This window comes from Elephantulus edwardii, unplaced genomic scaffold (assembly GCF_000299155.1).
Source record: "Elephantulus edwardii isolate Elephantulus edwardi_28Jun2011 unplaced genomic scaffold, EleEdw1.0 scaffold00270, whole genome shotgun sequence".
NCBI lineage: Eukaryota > Metazoa > Chordata > Mammalia > Macroscelidea > Macroscelididae > Elephantulus > Elephantulus edwardii.
Genome location: NW_006400020.1, coordinates 236,598 through 248,642, shown reverse-complemented (window position 1 = coordinate 248,642; position 12,045 = coordinate 236,598). Strand labels below are relative to the sequence as shown.

Here is a 12,045-nt window from a genome sequence, read left to right as displayed (position 1 = left end):
TTGTGAGGAGAGACCGGTCCTTGGAGAAGGACATCATGCTTGGGAGGGTGGAGGGACAGTGCAGGAGGGGAAGGCCCTCTATGAGGTGGATTGATTCGGTGACTGGGACAATTGGGATGGGAGTGTCAGAGACAGTGCGATTGGCACAGGACAGAGCAGGGTTTAGGGTTGTTGTACATAGGGTCACTATGCGTCGCAAGCGACTTGATGGCACACAACAACAAGAACAACAAGAACAATGAGTCTTAGTCAACTAGATAGCACTTAACAACAACAGTCAAGTTAAGAATCTGACGGATAGCCCCGTAAGAAGATAGGAGACACAGAGACAGGCATTCAGAGAGAAAGACACATGAAGACAGAGACAGATAATAAAATGATACAGGTATAACTAGGAATTCTAAGAACGGTCAACAACTACCACAAGCTAAAAACAGGAAGAATCTCCCTAAAGCTTTTACTGGGATTATGGTCCTGCTCACTCCCCAATTTGAACTTTTATTTTCCAGCCGTGAAAGAAGAAACTGCTGTTTTAACTACCCAATATGTGTAATTTGCTTCAGCAGTTTTACAAATCGAGGATGCTAAGAAATGTGAATGCAAACAAATGACACGATTCAAAACCATCCTGCAATCGAGGGGGAAAACATGTAAAGAAACAGTAATATAATACCTGATAAGTTGTCACAAAATCTGCATATGCTCCAGCAAAAATGTGCTTGACGTGAACATTCCCAAGGTCTTAAAAAAAAAAGGTATAGATTTTCATTTAGAAATTTTAGAAATGAAAAATAGATTTGAGGCATCACTAAGCCAAATAAACTTATTTATTGGCAATTTATACTCCCCAGAATGGATACTGATTGCAAACAGCATAATATATGTTAATTTTTATAAGTAGTGTGTCATATTAATAAGAACTTATTTTAAAATATATCTTTTCATACATTTGCATAAAAATGAAGTCAGACTAACCTGCCTTTTAAAGAATATTGACTGTTATTGTTGTGGTGTGCCGTAGATAGAGTCAGAACCAAGTTATAGCTGACCCTCCAATAGGTTTTCAGAGACAGTTATTTGCATGGGAAGAAATTGTCCATCTTTCTCCCACACAGAAGCTAGTAGATTTAAACTGTGTGCCTTGGGGTTTCAGCTCAGCTTCTTACCACTAGGCCACCAGTGTTATATAAATATTTCAATGCTTAAGAAACGGATTTAGCATCTTCTTTTGCAATACTTTAATCTGTAGAAGTGATTATCAAATATTATAGGAATTATGCGTAAGAAAAGTACACAAAGTATAAATTTAAAAATAAATACCAGAAAAACCTGCCAGTTCCTCTGAAAGGAAGTTGAATAACACATTTCTATTGTAGTTGTTAGGTGCTGTCGAGTCAAATACCCTCTTTAGTGACTATGAACAAAAGATCTGAACCCTGTTCTATCCTGTGCCATCCTCACACTTCCTGAAACATTAGAGCCCATTGTGGCAGTCACTGTGTCAATCCACCAGGTTGAAGGTCTTCCTCTCCTTTGCCGACCCTTTACATTTCTGAGCTTCATGTCCCTCTTCAAGGAACATGCCCAAAGTATGTAAGGTGAATTCTCATCATGTTTGTCTCCAAGAGCACTCTGGCTGCACCCTAAATATTTGTTCTTTTGACTGTCCATAGGAGTACAGTACTCTGCTCCAACACCACGGCTCAAAGGCATCAGTTCTTTTTCTGTCATCCTTATTCATTGTCGAGCTCTCAGATGCATAACAAATTATTAGAAAGACCATGGCCTGAATTAGATGCATCTTAGTCCCCAAACTGATACCTTACTCCTCAATAAGGAGTAAGGATGAGTCATAGGAGAGGTCCATAACTGCAGACATTCTCAGTGTAATATGTCTCCTGATTTCATGACTGTTAGTACCAAGGGTGTTAATTGTGGATCCAAGTAAGATAACGTTCCTGACAGTGTCAATCTTTTCTCCATCTATCATGATGTTACCTATTGGTCCAGTAGTAAGAATCTTTGTTTTCTTGACATTGAGATGCAGTCCATATTGAAGGCTGTATATATTCTTTGATTTTCTGCAACAAGTGTATTGTTCAAGTCCTCCTCACTTTGATTCAGCAAGCAAGGCTATGTCACCTGCATAACATAGGTTACTGATAAGTCTCCCTCTGATCCTGATGTCACATTCCTCTTCATAGAGTCCATCTTCTTGAATAATTTGCTCAGCATAGAGATGGAATAGATATGGAGAAAGAATACAATTCTGATACACTCCCTTCTTAATTTAAAACCATATAGTGCTCTCTTGCTCTGTTCACACAACAGCCTCCTGGTCCAGGTATAGATTTCATATGAGCATAATTAAATGCTCTGGGATTCCTGTTCGTCTCAATGTTAGCCATAATTTGTTATGAGCCACACAGTTAAATGTCTTTATTCAGTCGATAAAACATAAATAGATATTCTTCTGCACTCTTATACCATCTGACATCAGATGACATATTGGTCATGCCATGGCCTCTTCTAAATCCTGCTTGAACTTCTGGCAGTTCCTTATCATCAATGTACTGTTCCAGCTGGTTTTTAATGATATTCAACAGTATTTAGCTTGCATGTGATATTAATAATAATGTTCAATAGTTTCCATACTCTGTTGGAATACCCTTCATGTGTATGGGAACAAATATGGACCTCTTCTAATCTGTTGGTCATACAGCTGTCCTTCAAATTTCCTGGCATAGACTGGTGAGTACATCAGAGCTGCATTTGTTAACTGAAACAAGTCAATTGGTATGTCATCAATTAGTGAAGCCTTATTTTTTACCATGCCTTCAATGTACCTTCTACATCCTCCTTCATTACTATTGGCTCCTGCTCACATGGAACTTCCTGAAAATTTTCACTGTCGGTCATTTCTTTTTGGTACAGTGATTCTGTGTATTCCCTCCATCTTCTTTTGTTAGGTTGTTATGTCTGGTGATAAGAATGTTCTAATTAGTACAGTACAGTTTGCTATACTGAGATAACTTGTGGGCTACTGTAATACTGAAAGCTACAAGGGTTACTCATGGTGGATAGGTTTCAGTAGAGCTTCTAGATTAAGAGAGACTAAAAAGCAAGTTTGGCTATCTACTTCTTAAATAACAGGCCTCAGAAAACCCTATGGACAGGAGAAGAATTGCAGATAGTTATAGTAGTAGTAGAGTCTAGATTGGATGTCAGTTCAAGAGAGGAAAAATAATGGCAAACTATCTTTAATAATTGGAACATGGATTGTACGTAGCATTTCTATTAGTGTTGTCATGTAACACTAAACCATATATTAATAGGACCACTCATACCTTTAGCCGAAATCAGGCAGTTAGCAACAGTGTTCTTTGTCAAGGCATCTGCATGAGCTGAGCTGCTTGTGTTACTGGGTCCATGACCAAAAGATACCACCTTGCAAGTGGTGTAGACATATGCGAGGGTGTGATGACTACAGGAGAGAGAAGACATTGCAATGAAGATGTTTCCTAGCACAAATTAGTGGATTTATCTTATGGTGTGAAAGTACCCAGATGAAAGAGTGAAAGAGCTAGTATGGAGGGTGGGGAGGAAACCAGGAGCTATTAAAATTGTTATGCAAGTATGAATTTTAAAGGTAGAATATTACTTGGTGACAAAAGTCTTTATATGGTCTCTAACTTGTGTTTTAAGTACAATTTTTCTTATAAACAAATTAGGTGGTAATATTAAAAATGTCTTCATAATTAGGTTATATAAAACTCTGAATATATGCAGATATACATTATCTTCAACTTGACTGACATATAGTCCACCAGTTGGTTGTGCAATGGGGGCTTTTATGCTGCTATGCATTTGGAACCTATAATTCAAGTATTTCAGACACAAGCTAAGTCACCTATGGTGAACAGGTTTTAGTGACATTTCCAGGCTGCTATAGACTACGAAGATTGGACGGGTGATCTACTTCCAAATAATTAGCCAATGATGACCTTATGAACTGCAGCAAAACATTGTCTGAGCAACATTTCAATTCATACTTAATGTCAACATGAGCTTACTCTGCAGCAAGCAATAACAGTGTACAATAGTGTTCAATTTTGTCTTAAAAACTCAAATATCTAAGCATCTTTGTTTCTGTAATTAATTCTCTTCCCTATCCCTAACACCCAGTAAAATGATTTACATACAGTAGAATTCCAATTCATTCTTATTAAATAAATGAAACATTTAGGGTAAAGAAAGGGAAACCTGGAAAATTCAGTTATACTTGAAAGAAACAAATATCCATTAGAATAACTTAAAAAATAGCAGCTACATATTTTAGGGTTTAGTAATATTTCATATGAGTATTTAGAGTGATAAAATATAACTCTTCCTTCCCACGGTAAAAGTAACCCTGTAAAATGCACAAATGAAGCACTTACTTAGCTGTTAACTCAAATGTTGTTGCTGTTGTTATCTGCCATTAAGTCACAACTTGCTCATAGCTGACCCTCCTACAGACCAGGTGGTCTACTTCTGAAATGTCACAATGATTGAAAACCCCTCAGAAAACAGTTCTATTCAGAAACAAAAGGTCACTGTGCATCAGCACTGACTTTGCAGCAACTGGTTAATGGTGACCCATGAGAAAGTAATGAAACCTTTTACCTTCCACAATCTATCTGGGAAACTAGGCCATCAATCCCTTCCACAAGTTGTGGGCCACTCTTCTCAGCAGTGGGGCTGTGCCCCAACTGTCCAGAGCGATTGTCTCCAAATGTGAACACTTTGCCATCCTGTTTAAAATAGGAAGGAAATCAGATTCCTCTCAGCCTAACAAGAAATAATTAAAAGCAAAAACATTACGGATCATAGCAAGTTAACATGAGACTGTTATTGGAAATGCAAGTTGTATGTAAGCAGGTTAAAAGACATTGCTGCCGAGCTGGAAGTGAGTCACAGCTGATCCTCTTTGGGTTTTTGGAGGTTGTAAATCACGTGGAGGAGACTGCCCTCTTCCTCCCTCAGAGTGGCTGGTGAATTCAAACTGTCAGAGAAGCACAGCCTGTAGGCCGGAACAAAGCTTCCTACAGATTATGCCACCTATGCAAACAGGTTGTTGTTGTGAGGTTCCGTGGAGTAGACTATACCCCACAGGGACTTTATGAACAGCAGATCCCTATTCTGCTCTGTCCTGTGCCGTCCTCATCATCTCTGATATACTTGAGTTCATTGTTACAGTCACTGTGTCAATCCATCTTGTTTAGAGAATAGGAGAGGTCCTTTACCCTAGTGGCAAGGAACTATGTTGCTAACCCAAAGGCCCGAGGTTCGAATCCACCTGCTGTTCTGTGGAAGAAAGACGGGTAATCTCTTCTCATGTAATTTATAGCCTCTGAAAATCTGCTGGATGGTTAGCTATGAGTAGGTTCCAATTGGATGGCACATAACAACTACAACAAACAAGAATATTGAATATAGAATTAATTCATCAAACATGAATAATCAGCAGCATTCCCTTAAGAATTTAGTGAGACAGGATAGCAGAGATAGATCTTAGGAAGGGTGTCAGGTAACAAGTCAGAGAGCTACATGCAGAGGTCTTTCCCTAATAAAAAAAGCCCACAATCTCTTGCAAGGAATACTTGCTTCCTTTTGTTTTCTAAGCGGAATCTGCTTAAACTGATTCCTTAAGTATCCTCTGACTGCTATATGATCTTCCTCTAGAGGCAGCAAAGAGCATTAAGCTTCAATAAGACCTTACTATTTGCAGAGACCACACCAGTACAAAAATGGTGATTCCCACTAGCCCGTCTTTATGATGGAACCCATCTTAAAAAAGGTAATGCCAGAAAGCCCTGTTCTCCCCAGAGAGTTAGTAAATATGTAAAACTTAGTTCCTATTGTGTGCTGTTGAGTTGGAATCGATCTAGTGTGTGTGTTTTCAGAAGCTTTGAGCTGTGGTGCTGGAGAAGAGTATTGAATATACATACCATGGACTACTAGGAAAACAAAGAAGTTCATTTTAGAGAGTGTGCAAGGCAAGGTTTCTGAAGCTTCATCTGACATATTTTGGACATGTTGTAAGGAGGGACCAGTCCTTGGAGAGGGATATCATACTTGGGAGGGTGGAGGGACAGCACAGGAGAGGAAGACCCTCGATGAGATGAACTGACTCAGTGACTTTAGTAATGTTGGTAGGTGTGTCAGAGACACATTGGCTCAAGATAGAGCAAAGCTCAGAGCTGTTGTACATAGGGTCACTATGAGTCACAAGTGACTTAATGGCATATAATAACAACAACAAACTGCACAGGTGGAGATTACCCATCCTTCTCCTGAAGAGCAGCTGGTTGATTTAAACCATGTGGCTTTGCGATTGCAGTACAGTTCCTTCCTAACGGGGCACCAGAGCTCCCTAGAACTTTATTAGCACTAAGAAAATAATAAATTACTATTGCCTTGTATGCCTTAGCAAAGTGCTTGCTATGAACCACCTTGATTCTCTTCCTTGAACTTTCCCCCTCTCTCCAATAAACTCTATCTATCTGAAAGACAGTCTCTCTGCTCCTCAACCTTGATTAGATTTTTCAGGAACTCTCAAGTCTGAGGAGCCTGCAACATTGGCATGCAAAAAATGCATGTTGAGTGAATAAACGGACACATAAATTGGATCAAGGGTAATGCCTAAATTTATTGAAAATTTATTGAAACATTTTCCTGAATTCAATCTCTTTGGAATGGTAATATGGTGATTAAGTAAAATTCTAGCTTTCTTCTACCAATGAAGACACATAATCCAAAAACTGAGGACTTCTTGATTTTAGGTATGTATTTTAAATAAGTAATAAAATTTATTTGGGGTATATAGTTTTGAAATAGAGCTCACTAATGACAAAGTCCACAGAGAGTTATGCTGTTAAATCAAAGGCCACACCTCTCTGGTAGACTGACTTCACCAGCAGTTCTGTGGGAGAGACAGGCAATCTCATTCCATGAAATTTACAGCCTCTAAAAACCTGCTGGAGGCTTAGCTATGAGTTGGTTCCAATTCTATACAATGAATCTGAGATTTGTGAGAGTTTAAAAATAAACATTTAAAACACACAAATAGTCTTCAAGTCTATTCATTATTACTGTTCTGAGAATTCACCCCACTTAAACACGTTATATTGTTGTTATGTGCCACTGACTCACTTGTGACACGTAGCAACCCTATGTACAACAGCTCTGAGCTCTGCTCTATCCTGAGCCAACTTTATTGTCTCTGACACACCTACCCTCAAAACCCCAGTCACTGAATCAATCCATCTCATCCAGGGTCTTCCTCTCTTGTGCCGTCCCTCCACCCTCCCAAGCATGATGTCCCTCTCCAAAGACTGGTCGCTCCATGCCCAAAGTATGACAGATGGAGCTTCAGAATCCTTGCCTCCAAGACGCAGCCTAATTTCACCCTCTCCTGGAAGTACTTGTTTGTTCTTCTAGAGTCCAATACCTTTTTCTAGCAACACAGCTCAAAGGCATCAATTCTCCTTCTATGACCCCTAGTGATTGTCCAGCTTTCTGATGAGCAGCAAGTAACTGTGAAGACCATAGCTCAGATCAGGCATATCTTAGTCTCCTGTCTGACACTGTTGCTCTTCAGTACTCTGGAGAGATCCCTGATAGCAGACTTCCCCAGTGCATTTCCTAACACATTGTATAGCCAATCCAAAAAGGAAAGGAAACAATTAAGATGGCTGATTCTGACATAAGCCAAGCAAGAAACAGAACAAAGTTTGGTCTCATTTATAATATAAGTTATTAAAAACTTGAAAAATTAACTTGCATTCTGTAGAGTCAGTACCAACTCATAGCTTACTCTCTAATGGGTTTTCAGAGACAGTAAATCTCACAGGAAGAGATTGTCCATCTTTCTCCCATAAAGCACTTGGTAGATTTAAACTGCCTGCCCTTGGGTTGGCAGTGCAAATCCTTACCACTAATTCGCCTACATGCTCCCTTAAAATTAAAAATTGTATTACCACTTCTATAAAATTTTTCATCTATAGAACTACTGCCAATGAATAATTGCCAAAAGGTTAGTTCTTTTAACAGGAATGTAAAAGTAGTCTGTCAAGCTGAAATCCAGTTTTTCATGGGATATTGATGATCACATGGTATGTATTTGGCTAACCTCTCTTCTTTTGATAACTGGACATTGAATGAGTATGCTCACATACAGATGCTCAACTTGCTTTTAACAATAATCAGTACATACACTTGTGGGAATATTTCTCTGGAATGTAAAAAAAAAAATAGCAGCACATTTTGAGTCACCTGAGTAAGCACAGCAGTGTGCTCAGAACCGCAGCTGATGTGGACCACACCTAGAGTCTTCAGGGCACCAACTGAATGAGGCCTGTAGAGCAGAGCTGTGGAAAGAAAGCCCAATTTCTAAAGTACAAGAAAGAACCTCAACCTTCAACAATGTTAAAAATATCCCATATGATTCATTAAAATAAATTTTAAAAAGTGAACAAAGATCAAAAGTGTGGTTAAATGCACACCCATGTATATTGTGGTTTTGTTCACAATAGCAAAGAGTTGGAAACAACCCAAGAGCCCATCAACAAACGAATGGATAGAGAAGCTCTGGTATAGTCACATGATGGAATACTATGCTGCATTGAAAAATAAGGAACTCATGCAATATTATACAAAATGGGTGGCTCTGGAGGACATTATGCTGAGTGAAATATCTCAGTCACAAAAGGACTAATACTGCATAGTGCCATTTTGTAAAATGGGACTGTCATCTGGGTTGAGGGGAGACTGAGAGAGATGGGATAAACAATGTATACTGCATTGAAACAGATGAGGGAAAGAAATGTTTAAAAGGGATATATAATTAAGTATTATTTTCATGACAGGAGTCCAGAACAAAGGCTGCTTAGTGGAGTGGACTTGGGGGGAGGGATTGTATAACAATGCAAGAATTTTTCTTTTACTTTTCTTTTTTAATTTTATTATTTATTATGTGTGTGCCATCAAAATGGATCTGACTGGTACAGGAGGAGATTGTTCCTCCTTTTCCAGCAGAGCATCTGGTGGATTTGAACCGCATACCTCTGAGATTGTAGTGCAGCTTCTTGCCACCAGGCCACCAGAGCTCCCTAGAATTTTTCTTTTACTTTTTAAAGAGAGGAGCTAACTGGGGGTGATGGGGGTGGGCAGGGAGAAAAATGCAACAATGAATGAATGGAAATCCAAAATCTCTGTAAACTTGCATTATAATTAGCAACAACAAAAAGTGCGGTCAAACAGAAGAAAAGTGCATTAGGGTGGGAAAATCCTATCTTTCAGGATTTGTTTCTGGAAGCTATTAACCTGTAATGTCTTGAAGTTTGGCTTTCATACCAAATTTCAAGAGTTCCATCTCCATTCATGTTATCATAGTGTCATATTTCTGTCATGTGGTTGTTAGATGCCATTGAGGTGGTCTCAACTTATGTACAAGAAAATGAAACTGAAATATAATGGGGTTTTTTTTTTGTAAAAGAGTAAAGATAGATATATTAGAAAGTTACATCCCCAAAGTGACATACCTCCCTCCCTGAAAGGAATTATGGACGGGAGGCTGAAATACTCTGGTTTTGAAGGCAGCTAATAACAAGTCATGAATATTAGAGGAAAACTCACTAACAACCTGCTTTGCACTGATGACACAACTTTGATCGCTGAAACTGAGGACGACTTGAAATGTGTGCTGCAGAAGGTTAAGGACTGCAGCATCAAATACAGACTACATCTCTCTATCAAGGAAAAAAGTCCCTACCACCAGGCCGATTGGCAGCATCATGGTAGATGAAAGGACTGAGGTTTTTAACAATTAAGTCTTGCTTGGATCCACATTCAACACCCTTGTCATCAGCAGTCAGGAAATCAAAAGACAAGTTGTTTTGGGAAAATTGGCCCTTAAGGAAATCTCCAGAGTGCTGAAGAACAACAATATCAGTCTAGAGACTAAAATGTATTTGAAACAGGCCATAGTTTTCTCAATTGCTTGCTATGCATCTAAGAGCTTGACAGTGATTAAATATGAAGAAAGAAGAATTGATGTTTTTGAGTTGTGGTGCTGGAGAAGAGTACTGAACATATCCTGGACTGTCAAGAGAGCAAACAGTCTGTCCTCGAGAGGGTGGCCAAGTTGTTCCTTGGAGGCAAGGATTTTGAAACTCCATCTCATGTACTTTGGGCACGTTGTGAGGAGGGGCCAATTACTGGAGAAGGACATCTTGCATGGAAGGGTGGAGGGTCAACCTAGGAGAGGAAGACCCTGGAGGAGATAGACTGATACTCCTCTGACTGGCAATTGGGTCAGGTGTGTCAGAGACGGTGAGGTATAGGTATAGGGTATAGGGCAAGGTTCAGTTGTTGCTGTTGGTGGGTGCCATGAAGTCAGTTCTTACTCACAGTGACTGTACAGTATGAAACATTCCTTTGTCCTATCAACAATGGCATCTTCACAAGTGTTGCCATTTTGGAGCCCACTGTCGGTCCATCTTACTGAAGGTCCTTTTGCCCTCCCTCTTTACCAAACATTCTGTCCTTCTTCTGAGACTGACCTGTCCTGATAACGGGTCCAAAGTATGTGAGTTGAAGTCTTGCATCCCTCACTTTGCATTCTGGCTGCAATTCTTTTGAGCAGATTTATTTGTTCTTCCAGCCATCTAGGTTTGTTTAATATTCTTTGCCATTGCCATACTTCTTCCAATTCTCCTTCCATCTTCCTTACTCATTTTACTAAAAATACCAGAACTTTGGCCAGGCACACATTAGTCCTCAAAGCTGTATCTTTGCCTTTGAAGTCTTTCAAGCAGCCTTCTGCACATTTGCCCAAGGCAATAGGTTAATGGATTTCTTGATTGCAGCTTCTATGGGTGTTGATTGTGGATCTAAATGAAAGTACATCCTTGATAACTTCAGTCTTTTTTGTTTATCATAGTGTTAGGTATTATTCTTATTATTAGGAAAGAAGTAATGATTTTCTAGAAGAATAAGATTATCTCCTTACCTAAGGCATTCTTGCCACTAAGAGCCAGCTGTCCTGCATTATTGCTTCCCCAACCAAACGAAGATCCAGAGAAAGATAGGGCAAAGCTGTGAGCCCCTCCTGCAGCCACCTGCATCAGTGGGATCCCCTCCAGGGACTGCACCCGCTGTGGTCTGGATTGGGAGGTGAACCCCTTCCCCAGACCCAGCTGACCATCACTGTTCTTTCCCCATGAAAAAACTTCACCATCTATAAAAAAAGAAGAAAAAGGCAGAAAAGTTACCCATCTGAATACAGACTTAAATTCAAGCAGAAACTACCATGGTAATTCTACAATCCTTTGATGAATGAATCAGAGAGAAGACAGGAAATAGAATTCAAGTTTCTGACTTGAAGGCTGGGGAATGAAAAAAGGCACCTTCAAAAGGCCCTCTCACAAAGTTAGAACAAGACAGCAAGAATGCAAACTCAACAGAAAAATGTAATCAGTGGCACTGAACTGGACAAGTTGGAATTGTTGGAATGGTGTTTCTTTGGCTGTGAATAATTTCACCAAAATTGGAAAAGAAAAAGAAATCTCAAAAGACAAAATCAGAAATGAAGGTAATCTAAATAAAATAAGTACTTTAATTTAGAAAAAAAAAACCACAAAAAACCAAACAAACCCAACCCTAACAAATATTATTTCCTATTGACATTCAAGAGACTTCAAAATCACAGAATTTTTTTACCTTGAGATAAAGCCAGGGAGTGGTAATGTCCACAGGAAACTTGTATTATTTTCTTATCAGTAAGAGTGGTTACTTTCCTACAGTAAAAAGAAGACAAGATCTGTTAATCCTTGGTTAGAGTGGATCACCACATGGACTTGTTGTTATGTGCCATCGAGTAGTTTGCGACTCATAGCGACCCTATGCACAACAGCCCTAAACCCTGCTCTATCCTGTGACAACCTCACCACCTCTGACACTCCCATCCCGATTACCCCAGTCACCGAATCAATCCATCTCATA

At 39.3% G+C, this 12,045-nt stretch overlaps 1 protein-coding gene across 1 annotated transcript in view; it reads right to left on the bottom strand.

Moving 5' to 3' along the window:
* Positions 1 to 12,045, bottom strand: part of HERC6 (HECT and RLD domain containing E3 ubiquitin protein ligase family member 6) — a 96,103-nt gene that overhangs the window by 75,460 nt on the left and 8,598 nt on the right. Inside the window, exons 3-8 of the mRNA XM_006900020.1 lie at positions 11,764 to 11,840; positions 11,054 to 11,281; positions 8,317 to 8,411; positions 4,666 to 4,793; positions 3,348 to 3,484; positions 674 to 741 (exon numbers count right to left, since the gene is read on the bottom strand). Of these exons, the coding sequence (XP_006900082.1) occupies positions 674 to 741; positions 3,348 to 3,484; positions 4,666 to 4,793; positions 8,317 to 8,411; positions 11,054 to 11,281; positions 11,764 to 11,840 (733 nt within the window). The remainder of the gene's footprint in view (positions 1 to 673; positions 742 to 3,347; positions 3,485 to 4,665; positions 4,794 to 8,316; positions 8,412 to 11,053; positions 11,282 to 11,763; positions 11,841 to 12,045) is intronic.